The sequence below is a fragment of the Epinephelus lanceolatus genome, chromosome 14, assembly GCF_041903045.1.
Source record: "Epinephelus lanceolatus isolate andai-2023 chromosome 14, ASM4190304v1, whole genome shotgun sequence".
In the NCBI taxonomy this organism is placed as follows: Eukaryota; Metazoa; Chordata; class Actinopteri; order Perciformes; family Serranidae; genus Epinephelus; species Epinephelus lanceolatus.
Window position 1 is genome coordinate 16,195,042 of NC_135747.1, and position 25,896 is coordinate 16,220,937.

The window sequence follows — 25,896 nt, forward strand, 5'->3', positions numbered from 1 at the left end:
ACCCTGCTGTATGAACTGGTGTAGTCTAACTAGTCACAGGGGACTACAACTGTACGACACAATGAATAGCCAATTTTAGTAAATATACTTGTACTACTTTTAGCTGTATATATATATATATATATATATATATATATATAATGAATATAATGAATGAGGGGCCGGACCGGATGTAGGGCATACCACCTTCAAATGGGCTTTGAGGAAATGTGGGGCTTTAACAGACAAACAATAGCGGTCTTGCAAATCGCATTACCTCAAGTCATTTTTTATTGCGTTTAGGGAAACGGAAGAAGTAAGCAGGGTCCTTTAACCGAGTTATTTTACGCCCCTGAAGACGAGGAAGCAGCGAAAAAGTCTAACAATATCCACCGACTCCCAAGTGAATAATATTCAGGTAAGCACAGAGCACCGTTACACTGACAGCTAACGTTAATGCTAGCTTGCTAACACTTAACTAGCATAGCTTAACGGTAAGCGGTACATGTCCATTGACTGTTTGCAGACAGTTCATGTGGAGGATTTGGCACTCATTGGTAATTAAACTATACAAGTAGCCGACTCCATCTAAATCCCTAAATATAATTACTAGCCTAGCATCACCGGTTCCGTTAACCTAGCATGCTACTCAGTACCATTAGCAGCCCACTCTGTCCTTGTGCTGCTCGGCTGAGTTCGTCAGGTTCAGGTTCCTGTCAGCTAACGGTAACGTATTTGCTGTGCTGATAACAACAGCAGGGCAGGAAGGGTAATTTTAATTTGTCACGTTAAGATGTGGAATGATGTGTTTGCAACTTTGAGCCCACCGCACACCTAGCTTAACTTGCGGCCGCAGTCAAGACGTGTGTCAGATGATAAGCTCAGTGGACATACTGGCTAGTTCGTTATTTAGCATGAAGCTAGCCATGCCGCACTAATGCACACAGCAGTCCAGTTTGATTCGGGAGAACATGGAGCTGCAGAGCTAAGCAGGGTAGCGTTGCATACTGAAGTAGCAACACAGTGTAGCATGCCAGAGTTGGATGGCAAAATGTCACTGGGTTCATTTAAAACGCCGCTACACTGCGAGCCGCCTGTGCCCCCGCTGTAACGTCATGTGAGGCAGCTGGCTCCGAGTTGACCTGCGTAACGATGTCGTACCACACACCAGACGAAAGGTTGCTGGAGTTCATTTAAGTCTGCGGCTCTATTAGCCAGGGCCAACTTTAGGCTGCCTTTTAATTTTACCCAACGAGGCGAGAAGTGCGAGCGTGACAGGCAAGTGTTGTTACCCTGATCGTTCCTGGCAGTTGTAGCTATCTGTGTTTTCATGTTTACTGGTGTGATCACAGTAACGCTCTGAGTGTTGATGCTTTGTGCAAGAGGCAGCTGTGTTGTCCACGTAGTTAAGTTATACTACAGCCTTATGAGGGTAGTCCATTGACAGAGTGTTTGACTTGACAGACAGATAGACAATAATGAATATTTAATGGGAATATGTATATTGACTCAATGGCTTCACACTGATATTCTTGTTAGGTGTGCCTGCATGCAGTAAACCTTGACAGGGAGATGTGTAGACTGCTGTGCTGGGCTATGCCACTGATTCATGATTATTGTTATAAATTATATGTTAAGTGTCTATCATTTCAAGTAATCTGATAAATGGCTATAACAAATAGCCACTTATCTAAATTGCAATCTGGTAATTTTCTGTAGAGAGAATTACCACTTGACTGTCTTATCTTTTCAGTATTGGGGTAATCACGATTTCATCCTGCTGATCACAGGGTCTTGTAATCTCTCATTAATCAGGTAAAGCGTGTAGCAAACAGTAATTATGACTATAATGTACAATGAATCAGGAAACTGAATCTTGCTGGCCAACAAGAGATCATCAACTATTTACTCTCTAAATGTTCATAACCATGTCTTTGTTACTTGCTCAGTTTCTCCTTAAGAATAATCAGTCAGTTTTTTTCTTTTAATAATCCCTTTAGAGTCCACAGCATTTTAAAAGCCTCTGTTGGGGGGTTTAAGCGTCTTACTTATTACAATTAAGGCTGCAACGATTAGTCGACTAATCGATGACTAATCGACTATTAAAATAATCGGTGACTATTTTAGTAGTCAACTAATCGGTTTGAGTCATAGAAAAATACTATAAAAATACCCCAGAATACTCTTATTGGAGCTTCTTACGTTCAATTATTGGCAGCTTTACACACTCTCCCATGATGGTGAACTGAAACCCTTTGGCGTGAGTATGAAACAAGACATTAAATTACATAATTTTTGGGTTTGGGAGAGACAGCCGACATTTTTCAACATTTTAACACATTTTTCGATAAAATGATCAGTTGACTAATCGAAGAAATCGACAGATTAGTTGACAATGAAAATAATCGTTAGTTGCAGCCCTAATTACAGTGTCTCACACAGCATTGGCCACATAAACCTAAGTGCAAACAGACATCATGTATTCTATAATAAGACATGCGTGTGTTACAATGGTGGCCAAATTTAAGCATCTACCACAAAAGTCATACATATCATAAAAATACACTTGTTGAATAAACTGTTTGTTCAAAGTCCAGTGACATGACTGTTTGCACATAGTGACCTATTGAACTCTTTATCAGCTAATCAAGTATTGCCCTATAGGACTCTGAGGCATACCCATGCAGATAAGCCTTTATCTGAGCAGTGCCATGTTGGACGGTAATCCCGCCCTAGGAATGTATAGTTTTACTGACCTCGTAATTAAGGATAGACCGATACATCGGCCGGCCGATATATTGGGCCGATATTTGAGTTTTTTACTTGTATCAGCATCAGCCGATACGCGCGTGGGTTCGCGGATTTATTTTTCCCTGGCATGATCTACAGACAGGCATCCACGGGCAGCTCTGTGTTGCCGTAAGACCCTGCAGCGCACATGCAGCGAATCCTACTGTGTACAGTAGTTGTTGTTTTATTTATGCTTCAGCTTAAATATTTGTTTATTTTATAAAGACATTACTGGAAGATTTAAGAGCACTGAACTCTTTTTTTTTATTTGAATGTATAATAATAATATTCTACCTGTTCTACCTCAACTTTCCATCTTGTTTTAGTATTTTTTACTGTTCAATAAATGTTTCTTATTTTAAACTTGAGACCTGTAATATTTGTTATCATTGTGTCATTTTTTTAATGTAAATTGAGGGAGCAAAAGCAGTATCGGCCCCAAATATTGGCTCAAGAAAATCGGCAGTCCATAATCGGTCATCGGCTAAGGGTGATGGAAAAAAATCAGTATCGGCATCGGCCCTAAAAAATCCATATCGGTCTATCCCTACTCGTAATCGTTTATGTGACTGTCTGGTTAACGGCAAAGTTACTTTGAACCATCATACTCAACTTATTGTGTTCATACTCAGGCAGTCAGTTTTACCCATTAGTTCCCCCTCCCCCCTTTTCCATTAGTCCCATTATTTTGCTGACTACAGCAAGAGCTACCTTATGTATCCTTGAGTCTTATCAGTCATCGCTTCTTACGAGGGCTACATCCAGTGCCTGGAGGGACCTTTGAAAGGGTTTTAACCGAGTTAAGTGATGCAAGGCCATGCTGTGTTAGCCAGCTCTTTACCTTATTTGTTAAATACTGTCTGTCCTCTCTGAGATACCCTTCTATTGAGGCTTTTCATGGAATGTTTGAGTAGTTTTCAAGGTTTCGTCAATATCAGATCCCATTGTTTTGAAATTAATTTGAAACAACACTGCAGCTGGATTTTTTTTTCTATCTGGAGAGTAGCTTTGACATCACTGAGCATGCTCATGAATGCAGTTTGCTTTGCTGAAAGGCTAATATCTTGAATGATTAAGTAGTCAAAAGTCATTATGATAATGCTATACTAGGGCTGGGCAATACATCAATATAATGATATGACACTAGATATCATCTTAGATTTTATATATCATAATACTGTAAGTGTCTTTTTCCTGGTTTTAAAGGCTGCATTACAGTAAAGTAATATAATTTTCTCAACTTACCAGACTGTTGTAGCTGTTTTATTATTTGCCTTTACCCACTTGGTCATTATATTCACTCAGGGAGTAAATCACAAGTTTCATCACGACACAGTATTATATTGATTCTCTGGATGACAATATGATATTTGCTGACAGCACAAAGTCTGCCACAATATTTTGAGTAGATTAAATTCAAGGGGCCTGTGATCGATATGAGATGGTATCAGTAAATGTCCTCATTGTCTTCTTCTTGGCTGCCTACTATTATCTGCCCGGCACCAGGGTGCTAGCACTGTTTAAAAATTATATGTATTGATGTTTTCTCTTTGCACTGATGATATTGGAATTGTATATAATTCAAGGGATATATACGTAGATCTAGACTGGTGTCGTTACTCCCCTAATATTAACATTACTGAAGATTACCAAAATTTCAATATCATCGCAATATCAGTGTCAAGGTATTTAGTCAAAAATATTTGTTTGTTTTTCTCCATATAGCCCAGCCCAAAGTTGTACATTTTGGTTTATCTTAAACTGTGAAATACTGGCAAAACTTGAAACCTAGCCAAGTGTAGGTGATATTGCGATTGGTGTATCATCATCGTCCTAAGGACAGAGGGATGTCGTATGCTGTAAAGCCCTGTGAGGCAAATTGTGATTTGTGATATTGGGCTTTATAAATAAAATTGAATTGAATTGAAATTGAATCATCCTCCATGTTAGTTTTTTGCTCTCTGGCCCATGTGTGCATGTGTTCATAATCAAAAGAACTGGACGCACTTTCAGTGTTGTTTTACCTGGCAAGAGAACAGCAAGAGAGTGACTTTTAGCCGTAGTGGTAGCAAGCGGTGTGGCTCTAAAATGTCACACTTGGCTTAACAACCAACTGTATAACTGTAGATGCTATTGTTAGAGTTCAGCAGTGGTGCTATCTGCAGTTTTTGGAGCGCTTCATACTTTGAAACATGAATGACCTTCATTGTCAAGCTATCACAATGTATTTTTATCTCTATTTATATTTGGCTTTAACGGCCAGTGGCAAGGCCTCCGGACTGTTCTGTAACCTTTGACCTATTTGCTTCAGTAAACGCTGGAGTTTATTTCTGAATCATCTCTGCCAGCATGTCTGAACCACATTGACATTAGCTCTGTGTGGGAACCCAAAGGCTTTTGTTGGCTTCCCCACAAGCTCTGTTTGCCTTCTCTCTGTGGCTGAGCATTACAGATCTGTTGTATATATTTTTAGGTACCCGAGATACTGTCAAGAAGAAAGAGAGAGCAAGGATGTGGGATAAACATCACTGATGTCCAGGCTTTGAGTTAATTCATCTCTAATTACGCTTGACTGTAGAGAAACGAAGCACAGTTTGGCAACACACATGAAGAGATTGTTTAAGGAAACTGTTGCTCCTCTCCTTGATGTTGTCATTTCTGCTTAATGCTAGGTGTTACTAACAGGTAGCCAGTGGCAAGGTGAAGCAAGAAATTGTACATTATGATTGATTCCTTCGGCGTAACACATGCCCTTCTGCTAACTCCACCCTGGTTGGGGAGAGCCCAGCTTTCTTCTTTGTTAATGGTAATGAAATGTGACATATCCAGGGTGCCCATAGCCTGCTAATCAGCCTTAATCTGATCCATTGGATTAGCGAATGGGAATGCATGTAAAACACTGCTTACAGTACATGTGTGCTTCCCTCCTTCCAGCAGTGAGCCATCTTTCAGTCTTTCTAGCATTCGTTAGCGGACTCTAGTAAGAATCTACGGTGGCCTGTGGGAGTTTATGGTGCTCCTTTTTGCACTTGCTCCTAATGAAGATCTATTCTTATTGATAATTTTTGCTGGTGATATGAAATTCTCTGCTCCTCAGTAAACGCTTGTGCTGATTAGTCAGCTCTTCCAACAGGATCTGGGATCTGGCTGTGTTCTTGCTGTCATCAACATAATCTCCCTCTTTCCTTCTGTGAGATTATCATGGCGATGAGGCAGGACAGCCTGTGACTATCCACTGCTCTCAGCAGGACTTTTCTTTGTGTATATATATATATATTTTTTTTTTTTGGCTTTGATTTGGTGAGATACCAGGAGCCAAAATGCTGAACCAGAGTGCTGTGATGATCTTCACTGGGATTTGTGGGGCATTGGTGCTGATGGCAATGGCCTACTATGTATACTGGTAAGTTAAAAGCGAGAGAGGTGGTTTGCCTGGGAAAGGATGGGCCCGACCATATTTATTAGATCTTGAAAACAAGGTAGAATAGAGCAAAGCACTTCGGGGCTCAGCTGTTCTCAGTGGTAAGTAAAGTGCAGACTTTGCAAGCCAAATGAAGTTTTTAGTATTAAAATGACTTGACAAAGGTACCTTCCAGGATGTCACTGAAGTTTGCCTGTATGTAGCTGGTGTCTCTGTATGTACATTTCAAAACTCCTTTCTCATCAGAGACGCATAGAAAGCAGTGGTTATTTGTTGGCATAGAGGCTATATTCAGGTGATGTAGAGCAAAAGCAGCTGTCCAGCCTTAAGCAGCTTTAACCCAGTCAGCATCTCTAATCTTCGTGTGGTTGCAGGTGGGCCTGCACCCACAGGGAAGTGGACCTGCACTGGTTGTTTTCATGGTCCAACCCAATGTTTGTTTCTGTGAACGCCTTTTATTCAGTCTTTGTTATATGAGGTTATTGAAACCACAATTCATGACAACAGTCTTAAAAAGAGGCACCTGGAGTTTTGTTAAACCACCTCACTGCAGGGAAAAAAGGTTGATTTGTTTGATTAGCGCGATGATGTGACAAGGTTATTGTGTTGTTTTATGCACAGTAGTGGTGGTATTCTGAGTGGGTCTAGAGAGAGGGTGAACTTTTTTTTTTCAAAATGGAGTTTCACTCTCTACTCCTAACTACACTCCTAACCTGTATAGCCAAAATGGAGCACTGATCTAATCAATTACACTTTGGCTGAGCAACACAGTTGTTTATCTGTTGACCTCAGATGTAGAGCAACATTTACATTGGCATTTATATGTTTGTATAATTACACTGTAGTAGTCAATATATTGTGTAAAAAAAAAAAAAAAAGAAAAGAAAAGAAAAACGTTATAATCCAGAAAATAGCTTTTTGTAATGCTTTATATGACCTATTGCACAATCTTGGAAGAGCAAGCTGCCATTATCGGCCAATATTTTCTTATTGCAGTGAACTCAGTATCAGGGTATACGTCCAGCAATAAGTAAAAAGAAATTTGTGTACAGAAATGTCAAAGATAATTTAGAAATTGTGTCGCCCATAAATAGTTTGTTCACTAGGGAGCACTTACAATTTTTTATTCTACTGTTCCACAAAGTACTTGGTTTAACTGTTTGATAACCAAATTTAAGGGATACTTATTACATATAATAACTTAATGTCAGCCTAAATGCCTAGTATCCATAGTATAGTTAAGATACTTGAAGGGTTAAGATGTGTAAAGGGAAATCAAATGTTAACATTGATGGTGTACACAGTATACGCCCCTAGCCTCAAATACATTCAGCTCAGGAATCAGACTGATTCAAAATACAGGGTGAACAGTCCAATAAACTCTCAGTACTTTTAACAAAACTGAACTGAAAGACTAGCTATGACAATTGGATTTTTTTGTTTGTTCATCTAAGCATTAAAGTTTGCAGAAACTGTCAGGTTCATCAGTTTCATAGATTTCTTGTAGAATAGTAGACTCTCTTAAAAGACGCTACCCGGAGTGTCTCTCCTGCTTGGCTGCTGACGGTGCTGTCAGCCAAACACTCAGTCATGCTGGACGGCAGTAGAGGAAGTTTTACCGGCATGTGGTGCAAAAGTAATTTACACAACTTCACTGACAGTCAGCACCAGAGCTCAGAGTGTCTGTGTGACCAGCAAACGTGAGTCATGCTGCCCTGCTTTGCACTGTCCACTTCCATACTGCTTCCGGTTTATTTTACCCTTCTCTTCTACCAACACATTTTTCTGGCTTGGTCATTTTGAGATGAGACTTGGTTTGTTTGCAGCCTGCCATGTTGCTGCTCCTGAATTGCTCTGTGTTCAGTGAAGCAGCTAAAGCAGTGTTTCGACCAACAAAATGCGTGTCGACTTTGGGTCTCTACTGATGACTCGAATCGTTGATTTTTAGGGAACTGCCCATTGGTTCGACATCCCATTGTTCTAACCATATTAAACTCATTGTTCCGAAGTCCGTTCCGAAATCATCATGATGCCCTGTGGTTAAGGTCTGGTTAGGTTTAGACACAAAAACCACTTGGTTAGGGTCAGGAAAAGATCATGGTGTGGGTTAATATGAAAAAGAAAGTGACAAACACATAAGCCGTGAGCCTGCTTCGCCTCAAGCCAGTCGCGGCGCACCATACGCCCGCCGCAAGCCGTTCAGCACTGCGGACAGTCGGACTAATGGGATGTCGAACCAATGGGCTGTCGAACCAATGACATGGACCCGATTTTTAGGGGGCAGTCCTGAAATCTATATACTTTTTTTGTTTTCCAGCAGCTATTTATCCTCATTACAATAAAATTGAACAATGAACGATAATTATAAGAATGCAGTCATGAAGATAAAGAAAAAAAAATTAACTTGGTCAGAATAACATTCTCTTGAGACCTTGACTGGCGATTTATTTCAAAGCAGATATGTTGAGTGCTGCTAATTCGTTGCATTTTGCAAAGTGAAGTTGTTTTTGGAGGAAGCATGAATGCACACAAAGCTGATGATAAGATGGTCTTTCCCCAAGACTCTGTGACTCAAGGCCTCCATTTCAACTTGAGTGAAAATTTGTGGTTGTTGCATGACTCCATGGATGTACAGAGGCAGAAAGAGGAGAATGTGGAGGAAAAAATGAGAGCAAAGTTCATGGTATGTTTGGAAATCTGTTTGTCTGATCTCTCACTTAGAGTTACTGCCTGTTTCCACAGCAAAGGTTGGCTGGGCAGCTCCTCTATTGGCTGCTTGTAACCAAACAACACAGACTGAAAGTTGAATGTTTTCTCTAACAAGTTTCAAGTTTCCACAAGTTTATTTTCATACGTTACTGGCAGGAATTTATACCAGTGGCTGATAGTGAAGCGAAAAATAAATGAATAAGTTCAGTCCTAAAAATACCACCCAAAGTACTATGTTACTGAGCTTGAGGCAATTATTTGTTCTTTCAAATTGGTGAATATTCCGAGATTGAATTCCTACATTTAATAAATGCATACAACATAATATTGAATTATATTTGACCCTAGTGAGGTGAAAGTCCATGACCCTGTAATCATTGGTGACAGTGAACTTGAGCAGGTGTGCTCCTATGAGTAATTGGGCAAACGACTAAATTTCACGTTCTCCGCAGACTGTCGGAACTGAGATCATTTTAATATTCTACAACGCTGTGCTGGAAAGCATCATAAGATATGGTATGACATCATGGTGCGGCAGTCCAGTTACAATCAAGAATTGACAACCTAGTGAAAATGGCAGTAAAAATTACATGCTCACAGAACTGTTAAGGACCTGTCACACAGTCTGTATTGTGAATACCAACTATACCTTCAGGTAGACGTCACACAGTCCCAACATTTTTTTCTTCCCCACGTCTACAGCACTACTCAAGAAAACAGGTTAATCCTTACTTAGGTGGTTCATAAGCAAGGAGACACTGTTGGACTCAGTTTTCCGCATTATATATCGTGGTTTTAGGGTTTTTGTGATCTTCATTTTTAAAAAGCCCTACCGGTATGTATTTATGTTACTACACTAGAAGTGTGCAATATTTTATACTGTACTGTCTCGTGTTGTTTTAAGTTGATTGCAGCTGTGCTTGCCCAAACAAACTTTCCACTTAGAGATAAAGAAGTATATCTTATCTTAAACATAATATAGATGAATTGTGATAAGTGGCCTAAGTAACTTGATCAAACTGCCACAGGTTGCTCTTGCTGTCACTCAAAATGAATCAAACTCAATTGAAAATGGGAGCTAAACAGTAGCCTACAGTATCATCTGTGGGACAACAATTTAATAACTTTAAAATTTACCAGTAATTTTCACCAGAATATTTGTTAACCACTTCAGAAATACAGTATTGTAAGTTTGACTGTTTGAAGTTGTAGGGGAGGAGGTTTCTGAAGATTTCCCTTCTGATTCTCAAATTATTCTCACATTATTGGACAAAGGTCTGTCTTTTTGCAGTGTAGTAAGCCTATACAGTAGATTGTACTGTAGTCAGTTTTTTAAGGAGCAGTGTTATTTAAAACAGACGAACAGGTCGGGTAACTTTTGAGGAACTTGAGAAACATTTCCCCCACTGCCCATTCTAGGCTTTCATTTTTATTGTCCATAGCACATTTACTTCTCCTCTTATCATCATCGAGCTGACTAAAATAGAATCACATGTGCAAGTTGTTGCACTTTGTATTTACTACACATTGTCCTCTCTGGTTCTTCAGTGTTGTAGCTCGCCAGCCTCTCAAAATATGTTACAGGAGCCACAAGCGAAATGTGCAATAGTGTAACTCTACCTCTCCAAGTCACTCTCTCCCAGTCGGAACAGAGGTCACATCTGTAACACAATGCAGAGACAACCGTTGGTGTGTGGACTGATAATCAAACCCATCAGGCGATGATGACGTACATGCACACGTGACAGTTTTTCAACACTTTATTGTGTCCTAACCATAAAGATTTAGAATCAGTTACGTAGAAGCATTAGCGTTTGCCCAAGAGACTGAACTGAAGTTCTGTGGATGGGCATGCAAGATTTCATTTCCTTCACACCCAGGCCACTTTGTTATTCTGTGTGTTGTGTTACAGTGTTTGAGAGGGATTGATTGCACCAGATAAGACGAGTTGCCTTCATTAGTGGCCCACAATGAACTGGCCTCGTGTCAAATATGCGGCTTCATTTGGGGTTGCTCTTTCCCCTCTCTCTCTCTTTCCTGAGATCAACAAATATGATGCAGACTTGAGGTAAAAGATGGCAGTAAATCTATTTGGATTGCTTGAAACTTAAGTGTCTTGGATTTCTGGTCATCTTTATTTAGAGGATTTTTAAAAATGATTTTAAAAATGCTTTTGATTGTTTTAGGGATCTTCTCTCTGCCATCCATTTCTGTTTGTTTTATCTAGTTGCACTTGTGGAAAAAAAACATGTAAGATAATAACTGAAGCAACAAATAAAGTAGTCATTACACATGCTGTGTGAACAAGACTCTGTCTGTGGTTGGAGACCGTTATGTCAGTGTGACACGCAGGCACACAGTGTTTCTGTCTGTCCCTTGTTGTCTAGCATGCAGGCTGTTGTTCTGAAAAGCAAACACCAGAGAGCCTCTTTTTTGCTGGGTTTGCTGACACAGTTGTATCAGTGAATGCAGGTGACTGTACATATGTTCATGTTGCTAGCACTGCAGAGTTAATCGTATAATAAAACACAACGCTGCCTTTGGCAATGAGTTTATCTTTTTCTAACTGCAGTATTGATGCTTTGCTTTGAAAGGGCATGTTGTAGTGAATCAAATCAAGTGCCCATTTTCAGATTGGAGCTTTGTTTTATACATCTTGTGCGTATGGAGAAGACACTGTTTTCATGTAAACAAAGATGTCATTAAAAAGAGAAATAAAGTGTAAAACAAGGCAGGTGACAGTGCTGAAGTGGATTGAGTGCCCGCAGATAGCCGCACAGACCTGCAGCAGGACAACTCAGTCAGATTAGAAATGTTTCTAAGAACAGCTTTAAACTGGCTTGACCTACACTTTAATGGGCTTTGGTGCAGATGTGGGAACGGACCATTCAAGGCCAGACAGCCTGTTATCATGCCGGTGGGAGCTCATTGATAGTAACTTTTGAATAAAAATTCTTGAGATTTTTGTGAACATTGGTATGAGGACTGATTAAACAAGTCTCTGGCCAGTACATCGTGTACTGTGAGATGTTCTCTAACATATAATGAGCACCTGACCTTACCTGGAGAGCATGCAAGCTGTATAAACACGCAGCAGGTTCCTGCATAATAGAGAGCCCTCTTTTCCCTACCCTTTATTCTCTAAACCTGCTTATTTTTATTCAGCATTGTGGAGGGATGGAACCTTTCCAGCATGCTTTGTACAAACACTGAAACATCCTGGATATGTCCCCAGTCTGCTGCAGTGTTAATTGTCAGACAAACAAAGTCACATCCTTACCTAGGGGCACTGAAATGTTTCCTGAGGTAAGTGTTTTGTTGACATGTTGGAGGAACGTGGAGCACCCAAATGAAACTCGCACAAGCAACAGACTGAGCCCTAAACTCTAAAGTGGCAACAGGTCTGTCATGGTGGGCAGCATCATCAGTGGAGTATGATGTGTTATGCCTGCTAGTGATCATTTGTGTCATCAGTTTATTCTTATGTCTGATCAACAGTCTGAAATATGCTCAATTTACGATAATATAAAACAGAAATAGACAGAAAGTTCTTACATTTTTGAAGCTGGAGCCATCAGAAATGGATCAGGCTTCACATAACTGATAACCAATCACTTAAAAAATGACTTGATTGCCCATGGTACCCACCCTGTGTATTACGGCAGCTGTGTTAATAGTGTGTGTATATCCAACCTGGGCGCAATAGGACCTGACAGGCCAGCAAGGGTTCAGACAAATACTTGCAAATGATGTCTGGGTTGAGTCTGGGTTCAGCCTACTTGACATGATGCGTCATGATTTGCTTCCCAGTTAATTTATTCCTCCGCACTTGATCACCTTTTGGTTTGTTGTCAGAGTGACACAAGGATATGGACATGGCAGTGTAAAGAGGGTCGCCTGTGTGTTTCCGTAGCAGCACTGGAGTGTTTGCATTACACTAACTGCGTCAGGTTCAGACATAAGAAAAACAGAATGCCTGTCGAGTTCAGGTTGTGCTCAGCTACTGCTTTCTTGGACTCGGGTTGGATTCAGACGGAAACATGCAGCACGAGTTGCGCTCTATTATTAACACAATGGAACATCACAAGAATTAGTAGTTTTTATTAGGACTATGGAATAAAAACCCTGAAGATGATCTAGCTGAGCCTTTGTGTGCTCTACATTTTAGCTGAGAGAGAAAATTTCTATACACTTAAATCTATGCAGTCTTTAAAGTGAAACACTGCATAGATTCAAGGGTGCAGAAATCTTTTCTATCAGCTTGGACTCATTGATATTTCCAGCACCTTTTGCCAAGATTGAGCTGTGTGGAGCGGTGGTCGTCCCGCATTATTGCACTCTGCCTTTTAAAAGATGTATAGTCTATTGAAATGAAACTGCCTGCATTCATGTGGTGTTGTGGTTCTGTGTAAAATGTCTTCCATCTCGTAGCCTTTGTGAAAGTTCAGGCTCAGGTCACAGGGAGGATAGCCACAAAAAAATCACCATGCTCTTTGTTGAACCAGTGTGTAATAATCACAGCTGTAATGGCACATTATTTATTTACCAAGGCGTGTGGTACAGTTTGACCCAGCATCTGTCTTCCTGGTAATGTTAAGGATAGGGGCTATTTCTAACGTTCTCTTGCCATTAGCTAACACAATCAAACAAGGCCTTTATTGAATTCTACTACAACCTGTGTTGTTCTGTCTCCATCAGGTCAGTAGTATTGGCTGAAGGACCGTGTAAACGCGGCTTGTAAAAGGATCCCACCGTGGTAAGAAACACTGCTGTTTTTGAATTTCTAAAATCATCTTTGCCCGCAGAACAACAGCCTTAAAGGGCACATCCTTTTGACCGCACTATTCCCATCAATGTCTAATTGTTTGCCACCCTCCCCTCCCTCATGCTCTTTTTTGCCCCCATCTCTCAGTAAAGTTGTTTTCATTGCTGTGGCACCGCCTCCTCTGTTTGCACCCTCTCTCAGGTTGGTCGTAGTGTATAGAGAGGAGCCTACTCTGCTCTCCAGGCTCCTCAGCCATGGCTCTGCTGGCCTACCTGAAGAGCCTGTTCATCCTGCAGCTGCTGATGGGCTTTGTGTTCGTGGTGAGTGGCCTCATCATAAACTTCATTCAGCTCTGCACCTGCATCCTCTGGCCGATCAACAAGCAGCTCTATCGCAGAATCAACTGCCGGCTCTCTTACTCCCTCTGGAGTCGTGAGTACATGATATGTTGTTGCTATACATTATATTTTTATGTAATGCATGCACCAATTTCATAGTTCAGAAAAAGTAAACAAGAAAAGGCACCAGGTACTGTGTCATCACACTGGCTGGGAGTGTACGTTGGTTATTCAGTTCAGTTTAGCTCGGTGGTAAATCTGAGTCTGTAGCTGCTACATCTTCCACAATATGTCCAGGCACCCGCTAACTTTATCTGTCCACTGTGTTGGCAGGTAGGTGCCCTATGTTGGTTAATGAGAGCAGCTGAGGCTCAAACAGACAATACATTTACACCAAAATAGCTCCATTCAGCTACTATCCTGCAGACAACTAATTTGTGTCATTAATCACTGTCATATTAATCAGCAAAACTGAGGAACAAACCAAGCATGTATTTAGAGGAAAATGTCCTGAGTTGGTACTTTAAGTAGTTCTTACAGTCAATACTATGAAAGATGAATCGTTGTCAGTACATTTCGAGCACCCATGATGTGTTGTCGTCTCTGTGCAGAGCTGGTAATGCTGCTGGAGTGGTGGTCGGGCACAGAATGCACCCTATACACCGACCAAGCTACGGTGGACAAGTTTGGTACAGAGCATGTCATCACCATCCTCAACCACAACTATGAGATCGACTTCCTGTGTGGCTGGACCATGTGTGAAAGATTCGGCGTCCTAGGGGTCAGTAATGTTGCAAAGATGAATTGAATTAGTTATTAGTTAGTACTTCATAGTCGTTCAGTTCATAGTTGGACTTCAAACCTGACTGCAAGTTATCCAAGCTTCATCTCATAAACCTGTCTTCCCCCTCTAGAGTTCAAAAGTGCTAGCCAAACACGAGCTACTGAAGGTCCCTCTGATCGGGTGGACCTGGTACTTCCTAGAAATAGTCTTCTGTAAAAGAAAGTGGGAGGAGGATCGAAAGACTGTCTTCAAAGGACTGAGCAGGCTCAAAGACTACCCTGAATATATGTGGGTAGGTACACATCAGACCTGCTGTGTTAGTTTGTCTGCTGGTATGAGTGTGTAAGTGTGGTAGTAAGCTGTGTGTGAAGTTTATCAGTTTGCTGAGAAGCCTTGTCATGCTGCTACACATCCCTTTGCACAGTTTATTTTGCAATTATTCAACTGTAGCCCAGTTGGACAATCAAGGTTGTGAAACATCCTGTCAGAATAGACTTGTTAGTAAAATTAACGGACATATAGTTACATGAGCACATCATTTCAATGAAGTGTTTGTTTGATTGTTTCAATTTTGATTAGAAATACATAATGTGGGCAAAGCAGCTTACTTATTTATTTCTGTTAATTACAACTTGAGTCTCATTTTTAGTAGCTTATGCATCCTTTTTACTGAGATTTCTAAAAAGAAGTCCTACATTTGCACAATCAGACCAATTTATTTGGGGGTAATAATCCCATATTGTACATGAAAACTGTGTGTTAGCACCACTATGGCAAGTACAGTAGGCCAAAGGTCAACCATAAACTCATACCGAACTGTTTGCCTTTGGGTTTTTTTTTTTTTACCCTCCAGACAAGTTTGACTAACCTGGGAGTTTGTTAAAAACCGTCATGATGGTGTGACAGCTTGTGTTGCCAGATCTCAGCTGTTAACTTGGTGAATGCAATGTTATCCCTGCCAATAGAAACAATGGCCAAAACTTCAAAAATGAAATCCAAGCTGTCATAAATTGGACTTGTTTGTCAGTTCTTTAGGTTTCATGTTGAACTCTCTGGCCTCTCTAAACATGAGGAAATCCAGATGCTGCCTTTGATCCAGTTTTTCTACATAAATTGAACTCAGTAGACATATACACACCAGTTCTCTGGGTGCACCAGCTGTATTTAAAATCGCTCAGCAGGAGGATCAGTGTTTTCTTTTTCTGTGAAACCTCATGAACCGGACTTTCCACTGTGCGTAAACAGCCTGAGGTGGTTTCACCCAGCTTTGGAAGGCAAAACAGCTCTTTTCTGTTGAAACAAGCAAGCAAGTGCCTTACATTCGTGGTATCTTACCTGGTGGCAGTAGGTGCTGCTGTTTGTTGTGCACCTTTTTGCCGAAGGTGTAAAGCAGATTTTCACCTTGACTCAACGAGTTCACCAGCTGAGATTAGGCAGATCAGCAGTTGATCTAATTACCCCTTAAGTCAAGCGTTAGGTCACTGCTGATGACATAGTTCCTATATGTTCAGATAAACAAACTAATCACTGTTTGGTAGAGTTAGCATCCACGTTCCTTTTGAGACAAGACAGTGACTTTATTTTAGCATTGTGTTACATTGAACTTGATCTGTAATTCAACCAAGCAGAAGTAGGGTAGTGGATGGGACAAGAGAAAGGAGGTCACCTCAAGACTGTGTGATTCTTTTTCATAGGTGTGTGTATTAACACAGCTCGTCTCCCTCCTCAGTTTCTGCTGTACTGCGAGGGCACCCGCTTTACAGAGACGAAGCACCAAATCAGTATGCAGGTTGCAGAGAGTAAAGGCCTGCCCAAGCTCAAATACCACCTACTACCCCGAACCAAAGGATTCACCACCACACTGCAGTGTCTTAAGGGCACAGGTAAAGTCTAGTCACACTTTTCACACTGCACCGGCTCCAAGAAAAAGTCTGGACAAACTTAGCCCCTTTTCGCACACACATTGTTAACCCAGTGTTAACCTAAGCCCAGGGCTATATGAGTCACACTACCCTCTACTAGCCCCGGGTTAAATATCCATTGGAACACGTAACTAGTGTTTACAATTTAAAATGATGCATGATCACTCCTAAACAGCAAGCAGCAAAGTTAAAATGTTGCCATTAGCAACATTACCTTTTCTAGCAGTGTCTTTTGTCGTCTCTAGAGGTTTTAAGTTGGCTAGCTTGCTAGTTATCCCCTGTTTCGGTTAGTAGTAGTTACCATGGTTACAACATAAACCTAAAGCACACACTTACTGATGATGTAATGAAGAAGTTGTGTGATGCTAATTAGCTCTGTTTCGCACTGCCAACTTTTAGCCGCGTCTTTAGACGATTTTCAGGGTATAACCCCGCAGACTCGAGGCTTACCCTGCTCAGGAGAAGGGCCAGCAAGGCCTAGGCTAAAGTCGGGGTTAACCCACTTTGTAATGTGCCAGGATTGTGCCAGTGTGAAACCTTTTTAGCCCAAAGCTAACAGTTCCCTTGGCCTGGGGGTAGGTGCAGTGTTAAAATGGCTCTTTAATCTTAATCTGAGTTTTTTCTCTTTTATAGTAACTGCTGTGTATGATGTGACTCTCAACTTCAAGGACAACCAAACTCCCACTCTCCTGGGCATTGTCAATGGCAAGAAATACAGAGCTGACATGAGCGTAAGGTGAGTGCCACTGATAGCCTCCATTTGCTTTCGAATCATCGGTTATTGTTATAATGATGCAGTACACTGCCAGCTTTACTGAGTTTCTTCGAGTGGAAAATGATGAATGTATTCTAAACCTTTTGGCCTCCTCCCAACTGCATTTTTTTGCCCCATAACAATGAAAGAGACGTTGAGAGTGCTCCAAATGTTGGCTAGTTTCCCAGCACGTTTATGGGTTCAGAACAATAACTCTAATGGCTAGGACACTCCTACTGAGGAGAGAGCTGGCCGTGAGACAGCAGCAGATTGGGATTGCTCAGAAAAGCATGTCTTTTGTCTGAACAGCAAAACTGAATTAGAGAAATATAGTGTTGATTTATTTTACTCAAATCTAATAAAAAGGAGAATACTAGAGGATACCTTGTTTTAGTTTTGTGGTAACGTGAGTGAGTAGAGTGAAGTCAGTTAAACATACCAGTGAGTTTAAGGAAATCACTCAGCACTGTAACAGATGAGCTGTGGTGCAGAGTTGAATAGAGTTTGAGGTGAGGGAGCCATCTCGTGGTGAGACACTGTCATAACAACCTGCAAATAATTTTCTGTATCATCATAAAATATTTTCTGTTGCACTCTGGGAGGACTGGATTGATCGTGAAATGTATGTAACATCTTCTTGTCCTTTAGGGCTGCAACTAATGATTATGTTAATTGTCACTTAATCTGTCATTTATTTTCTTCATTAAATGACTAGTTGTTAGGTCTATAAAATGTCAGAGTCCTAGATGACGTCCTCAAATGTCTTGTCTTCTCCACAACCCAAAAACATTTAGTTTACTGTAGACACTCTACATAAATGAAGCCAGAAAATATTCACGTTTAAGAAGCTGGAATCAGAAAATTTGTCTTTATTTATTTCTAAAAAAAAAAAAAAAAAAGTCAAACCAGTTACTTGATTTTTAAATTAGTTGACAATTCATTTCATAGTTGAAAACTAATCAATAAATTGTTGCAGCTCTATTGTCCGTTACATGATGATTTTAGAGTCCTACTCTTTAATGCAGTGTTAGCTGAATGTCCTCATACGTTAAAGGAAGGTCAAGTACTTAAACAAACTGTCTTTGTTTAAAATAGATATTTTTAAATGGGTTGCAGCGCCTGTAAACTGTGTGAATGCTTTATGTATAACTTACCAATGGTTCTCTAGGCCAGTTGGTCATTATTTCAATATTTCTACTTTTTTTCATGCGGTGCTGAATATATCATGCCCTGTAAAGGCATTACACGTGACCTAATCTAGAGACTTCCATACAGTGTGTGGCGTTTAAAGATTCTTCTAATCCAGTCGCTGCCTTTCATTCTCATCCATTATGTTCACAACTAGAATCATGACCATGGCATATAATATGTGTGAGCAGGAGAAATCATAAAAGGGAGAAAAATAAAACCTTGGCAAGTAGGGTTGCAGTGATATACTGGTTTCAGGGTATACCAAGATATAAAAGTTGACAGTTATCATACTGTGTATATTTGCTTATCTACGATACTGTAGTTATTTTCTAAGGGGAGATTTTTTACACATACATCCATTAACAAAATGGTTTCAAGTCTCAATTTTAGTAATAAATTTTAAGTTTGTCCAACCAACAGTAACCGCTCTGATTTTATTCCTTTCAGGGTCATTCTGACTGATCATAATTTATATTCTGTAAAACCACGATACTGTGATATTTTCTGAGACGGTTGTCATGCCGTTAAAATCTCACACTGTTGCAGCCCTATTGGCAGGCCAGCGGAATAATGTTTGGTGTGCAGATCTAATTCATCAGTTTTCAGTACACTTGAAATCCACATCATTCTTGTAAAGGTCACACACCTTCTGCTCTCTGTGCGTAGTTACAATCACGCGCTTCTCTGTAGTCACCTTTCATCAAAAGTTTTCCTTTGTTTTTTTATTTCTTTGCCCAAACTGCTGCTTGTATCAGCAAGTCACACAGTGTTTGATGGACATACATTTGTGTTTTGCTGCATTTTCTTAAATTTTGTTCTCTGCAGCAACGTGTCATACAGTGTGTCGTCCTTTAGTATTTCCTCAGTTGTTCATTATGTGCTCATTTCAGACTGTGGAGGCAAAACAATCCATGAATGTTAGCTGAAATAGTTAGTGTCTAATCTTTGAAGTTTCAAGAATCTTAGAGTCCATTCCCAGTTTAAAACTTCTTTTTTATTCTCTCCCAACCAGGCGTTTCCCTGTGGAGGATATACCAGATGACGAGAAGGAGTGTGCCATCTGGCTGCACAAGCTCTACCAGGAGAAGGTAAACTGAGGAAAGCTGACTAAAGGCATAATTGTAATCAAAGTGTAAAATGTGCAAAGTATTGAATAATTATTTTCTGATTTGATGCATTACTTTATCATTTCTCACAGTCTGTACAGTATGTCTGATGCAAGTATAAGGGAGGTTACTGTCTCAGGTCAAATGAGGCAATGGCATACATGATCAGTTCATTCAGTGCAAACCGATTCTTCTTCCTGTCCTGCTCAGGATGCATTACAGGAACTCTATAAGAAGGAAGGCAAGTTCCCCGGACCCACAATAGTACCTCGTCGCAGGCCATGGACACTGCTGAACTTCCTGTTTTGGGCCACCCTGCTGCTTTCGCCCCTAATCAACTTTGCTTGTGGAGTGGCTGTCAGTGGCTCCCCCCTCCTCATCATTGGCTTTATCATCTTCCTCATCATAGGTAGGTGAACTCTGCAGCAGTGGCCCTAAGAATGAAAAATGAGACTTCCTTTTGTGGTTTGACTTTACCTGGGAACAAAAATGAAATGAGACGTTTGTTCACTCCACTCTTAATATTCTCCTTTGGTCTCTCCCCAGCCTCCATAGCTATCCGCCGCCTCATAGGGGTCACCGAGGTGAAGAAAACAGGCTCCAGTTACGGCAACCAGGAGGCCAAGAAACAAAACTAAAGTGTGTCACCCCCCCTCCGTGTACGCCCGTTTCTGTACGGTCGCCCTGCGGTGTCTCACCACTACCCAACTCCATTCTCCTCCTACTGTTGAGTCAGTTGGCAGGTCGGGGAGGAGACCCAGCTGTGAAAACATAATAGAGACCAGAGTTAGAACTACTAATGGCACTAGAGTGAGAGAGAGAGAACATGGAAGGTCTGAGGTTCAAGTTCTCTGGTGTAACACAGAACATAAGGAGGGGGAGATGCAGTACTGTATTCCCCTGCATCTTTCTTAATCCAGCTAGCGACCCACTGTCCACCTCCAAGTCCCATTAAATCCCGGTAAAACCCAAGGTTAAGCTCCTAACCTGTCTGAGGTCACATGGACAGCCAGTCAGCCCATTTCCTGCTCTGCGCTACCTACCTCCACTTCCTGCCAGAGTCATCAGCCAGTCAGAACACAAGCCGATCCGTACCTGATCTTTTAAATCTTAGCCATCCAGGGGCAGTGCGTTTCTGCAACAGCAATCTGTAACATGCAGGACATCTCCCTCCCTTGTTTTCACTAAGTGGGACTTGTAATAGGAACCGGTGCCTTGAGGCCCAGCCTAGTTTCCTTAATCTTAAAGGGTTGGTTCACCTAAATCACAAAGCGTTTACCATTTTAACTTGTGGGTATGTGGCCAGGTGGATAGTGTGGGGTTTTATGTGCCCAGGGTTTGAGATAGCCTGCACTGACACTTCTGCTGCCGCTCCAACACAATGTAGGTGAATGAAGTGTGGTTCATGGTGCTCAAATCACAGCAGAACTACATGTGAAAAGCTCAACAGAAATGTGTTCTGTCCCTTAGGACAATTTTCATCTGCTGTATATGTCGAATGTGAAAAATAGGAGCAGTATCATTGGATTATCCAAGTATTAGGCGCATTGTTTCCAGAAAGAAACGTTGCTCTTGAGCTTTTCAAATGTAATATTAAATCATTTGAGCACCACCAGTGACATTCAGTTCACCTCCATTGTATCAGGTTAGCAGCAGTAGTCTCAGGGCAGACACCTCAAAATACAAATCCCACACCATCTCCAGGGCTCGATAACGCAAGGGTTAAGTGGGAAAATCTTTTGTTGTTGTTGTTGTTGTTGTTGTTTTTTTCAATCTCATGATCTTGGCGAACTGACCCCTTAACATCTTGGCTCAGAAAAGGCTGGTGTCTGCTAAACTACAGCAAGGGCTCTGAATGTGAAAACCGTCCTCATCAAGGACACCTACCATCTGTTACAGGTCTCATTTGTAGCCCGCAGCACCAACACCCACGGATTCATCCCGACACATTTTAAATGATTTTTTCCAGTTTTTATTCCTGTTTTCATGTGCTTTACACAAATAGGAATTTGCATACATATTACTGTTCATTTTTAAAACACAATCACTCTCTTACCCGCTAAATGTGATGTTAATTCAACCAGCAATCTTAGTCCAAACACTGAAGCTGTTCGACTTACCATCCGCCCCCCCCTCCTCTGATGCCAGTGTTGACAGTCTAAACGCCGTGCACACTGCTCTATTCTGCTTCTGCTGTTGAGTTTCAGTGGAACCAGATTCCAGAAAAAGGTCACCAACTGTCTCCACGTAGCCTCACAGCTGTTAGCATATAATTTCTGTGTCCAGATATAGACTGTAGTAGTGATGTTTTAACCTTTGCCTTAAATCAAGCTTGCTCAGGCAAGGGATTGCTTATTCGCCACCCCTTTAAAACAGCACCCACCTCTTACCTCTGCGTTATGTTTGAATATTCATCCTCTTCCTTCCATTAAAGTGCATGAGGGAGCAGTGTGCATTCATTTGGTTAGATTACCAAAGCGAATGAGTAATTAAAACAACATTTTGAATCTTTAAAGTGGAAAGCTTGAAAGTTGTTGGTTTGTTAAAGGCGTCCTCGTACCTGTACATAGTCGTTAGTTAAAGGAAGCTGCTTACACAGTGTCCTGGCAGCTTCGTTTCTCTGCAAGTCCTAGCCATTGTCGGTGCAGGGCTCCCTACATTTTACCATTTTAGAATCAGTCATCCCACAGCTGGTTGTTTTTAACTGCAACAAATGAAACGTTAGCTGCTGCAGTATGTGAGTGAATCTCTTCCAGTGTCACAAGCCACATGTTCTGGTCCAAAATGCAAACAACGGTAGCAAGACATGGAGGGGATTTTTCGTGTCCTGCTCTCTCCTCCCCTCCCCCCACCGCTCCCGTGCCACATGTAGTGTTAATCATTTGTTGGTTTTAATTTATCACTCCTCAGCAGCAGCATGTTGTGTACTTCCTCTCTCTGTAGAGTTCTCTCCACCCAGACAGATTTCATGCAAGCCTTAATAGACAGTGCTGCTTAATTTTTGTGTGAAAATGTAGAAGCTAACTGAGCCCCTGTGGTAGTGAAGGTTGATTCAAACATGTTCTCCAGTGTCGTAAAGCAAGCTGCTGGGATTAGTTGCCAGGCGGCTTTGTTCTAAAGTTTTAACATTAAGAATTAAAACGAAATGTTTGCTCTTATGCACAAAGAGCTCTGTTTGTAATTAATTCTCATTGTTACAAGAAGATACTTTGAATGGCTTTACCTTTAAATATTTGGTTAAAGCTTCATTATCTTGGCCTGTTATCTTTTTCCTCAAGAGAGCTGATCAGATACAAATGCAGTCCAGCTCATCCTGTCATTCAGTAAAAATCATAGCCCAAAGCAGAAAGGATGCTGAGAAGTTCAGATAGGTATTTGGAAGAACTTTTTACACTGGATGTTTTTTTATTCAGTAAAGAAATAGTACTGTAACTTGTGGTTGTTGTTTTTTTCTGAAGTCTCCAATGGAATCAAATAACTTTACAAACTGACACCACGTAATTAAGTTTTTTAAAAATCAAAGATAATTGAGTTAGTGGCACCTCTTGAGTCAGCCTTTGTTTTGTTTTCTAAGGCTATTTTTATGGTTTCTTCGATTAAAACACTTGAGAATATTAAAGGATTTAATCACAAAGCAACTCTTACTCCTTTGACTTATTTGGATTTGTGTGACTCTTTCTATTTGCACAGCAGCTCAGGTAAAAAGATGTGCGTGATTCCAGGGGCGAGGGCTGCTGAATCCACCATTGAAACATTTCCGCCCTCCATCTTCTCTCATCCATCGACACAGCCATCGTCCGTTCATCATCACACATCCACACTTTTACTTTAAGATACAGTATTAAGCCACACAGGTGTGACAGTATGTCGAGACTGTGTAAACTGAAAATATGTACATAAGGTAAATGATGAATGTCACATTCACTTCTAGAAATTGTAGAGATGTACGTAGCGGTTCTTTTGCAGTAGACCTTCTGAATGACACGTTACCCAACTGTCCATCTAACACCCTGAGGACATTTTGGATATACTGTCACAAGATGTGTGACATGATGTTGAGAGACTGTATAAATATGTACATAATGTAAATGATGAGTATGATGTTCACTTTTAGAAATGGCAGAGATGCTCTTCTGTTATTTTGCAATAGTTCTTTTGAATGATTGGCCATGCGTTCAGGCTACAACCAAATGTAACACTGACGGAAATGCTACAGCACAAGAGGATTTAAACTGAGCTGGCCTCCAGGGTGCAGGTTACGAAATGATCTGCAAAGGTTATACCTGACACGAGCTCGCCTTTTCAGGTTCGGAGCTGTGAATACCTTCAGCGATGCCTCTCTTCTCATTAAAGCCACAGACAGAAGGCTGTAGTCACAGATGATGCTTACAAGCTTTGTAAAACTTTGTAATTAATCATGGTTTCTTACTGTAGTCAATTACTTTTTGCATGATGTGCACTTCTGCACAGTCGCTGAATCGAGTTAATTCTGACTCAGGGACTCTTTTACAGACTGGCAATGCAACAGCTGTGGCATTAACTCTGGATTTGAACCTGAATAAAAAGGCTTTCTGAGGAAGCTGAAAAAGTGTGACTCTTGCTTTTGTGAACACAAATACTATGTTTTTCTAAACGGATATTAAGTATTAATGAAAAAATAAGCAACAGTCAGCTAATTTTGAGTCGGATATAAACATCTTCATGTATGAAAAGGACAGCACGGTGGTGCAGTGGTTACAGCAAGAGGGGTGTGGGCCCAAAACCCAGGGTGGGGGAGCCCGCACGCTCTCCCCATGTCAACGTGGGTTTTCTCCAGGTACTCCAGCTTCCTCCCACAGTCCAAAGACATGCAGGTTAAATGGTGACTCTAAATTTCCCGTAGGTGTGAATGTGAGTGTGAATGGTTGTCTGTCTCTATTTGCTGCCCCTGTGGTATTCTGGTGACCTGCCCAGGGTGTACCCTGCCTCTCGCCCAATGTCAGCTGGGATAGGCTCCAGCACCCCTGCGACCCCAACAGCATAAGCAGTTATAGAATGAATGAATGACGGTATAGAAAGTTAGATGTAGAAAAACTCAGCTAATCTTCATCAGATGGAACTGAAATGTTTGAGCTGGTCATATGTTACCCTGCTCTAATTGGTGCACATAAATCCATTACATCACCTTTTTTCCAACTGAGCTGTTCGTGATAATTAGGGGCCGGGCAGCCTAAGCTGCCAGGACCCTATTGTTATCCTGCATGTTCTTCTTCTTCTTCTTCTTCCGAGGAAATCCTACTTCCCATGCGCGAAGAATCACCAAACTTTGCACAAAGGTCCAGTCCCATGCCAGATTGCCTCAGCCGCAAAAACAGGCAAATAGTCCTGATGGTGGCGCTACAGCAAGCCCCTAAATTTCAAAATTTTGGAAATTCACAACAAATCAACTATATGTGTTACAGATTTGCAACTTTCACCAAAATGTAGCCCCAATACTGAAGAAACTTTTGTACATTTAAACCTATTGCAAATTATGAAGTCCATCACTCTGTTTTTTTCAAAAACTGTAAAAATTATTAAACCTATCTCCTCCCACAATTTTCGCTCAATTGACACCAAACTTGCTACAGACCATCTTCAGACTGTCCTGCACAAACGATCCACACAGCTTTTTGATTTATCGAAAATTGAGCCTACAGTGCATCAAAATGTTTGACTGTAAACGGTATTGTAAACATATACTTGCAAATTATTGCTAAATACATTTTCAATGTTCATTAAAAAAAAAAAAGACAAAATTTTGGAGTCAAGGTAGATGATGTTTGGAAAATATCAGAATTCTATCTCAAAAACTGAATTTTTGACAGCATTTTGAATTTCGCTCTCATGTGAACAATTGGAGTCAATGCAAAAATGTCATTTTTAAACATCAGTTTTTCACTTATGGAGCCAATAAATCATTGTTAAAAACAAATTACCAACATCTCCATGCTGTCTAGATGCAATTTCTGTATTTTCGGATTTTTGTCTTAATAACTGAATTTTTGACAGCCGTTTGAAATCTGCCTTTACACACTAACAGCTGCTGTCTTGCACACAGGTGACTGGCTTAGTCAATTTGTGAAGCTACATGTGACATTTCTGTTTGCCAATTAGCT

General features: G+C 40.8%; 1 protein-coding gene across 2 annotated transcripts; it reads left to right on the top strand.

The window, feature by feature from the left end:
- The first annotated feature begins 188 nt into the window (after positions 1–188).
- Positions 189–24,347, top strand: agpat3 (1-acylglycerol-3-phosphate O-acyltransferase 3). 2 transcript variants are annotated; one of them, XM_033617419.2, is made up of 10 exons: positions 189–397; positions 13,598–13,655; positions 13,866–14,096; positions 14,614–14,783; positions 14,917–15,078; positions 16,516–16,669; positions 17,342–17,444; positions 19,666–19,741; positions 19,970–20,168; positions 20,306–24,347. In XM_033617419.2, the coding sequence occupies exons 3-10, from the start codon at positions 13,919–13,921 to the stop codon at positions 20,395–20,397; spliced, it is 1,134 nt and encodes a 377-aa protein (XP_033473310.1). In that variant the 5' UTR covers positions 189–397; positions 13,598–13,655; positions 13,866–13,918; the 3' UTR covers positions 20,398–24,347. The 2 variants fall into 2 exon arrangements, with proteins under 2 accessions (XP_033473310.1, XP_078030525.1); XM_078174399.1 differs by lacking the exon at positions 189–397 and adding an exon at positions 1,114–1,257.
- Positions 24,348–25,896: the final 1,549 nt, after the last annotated feature.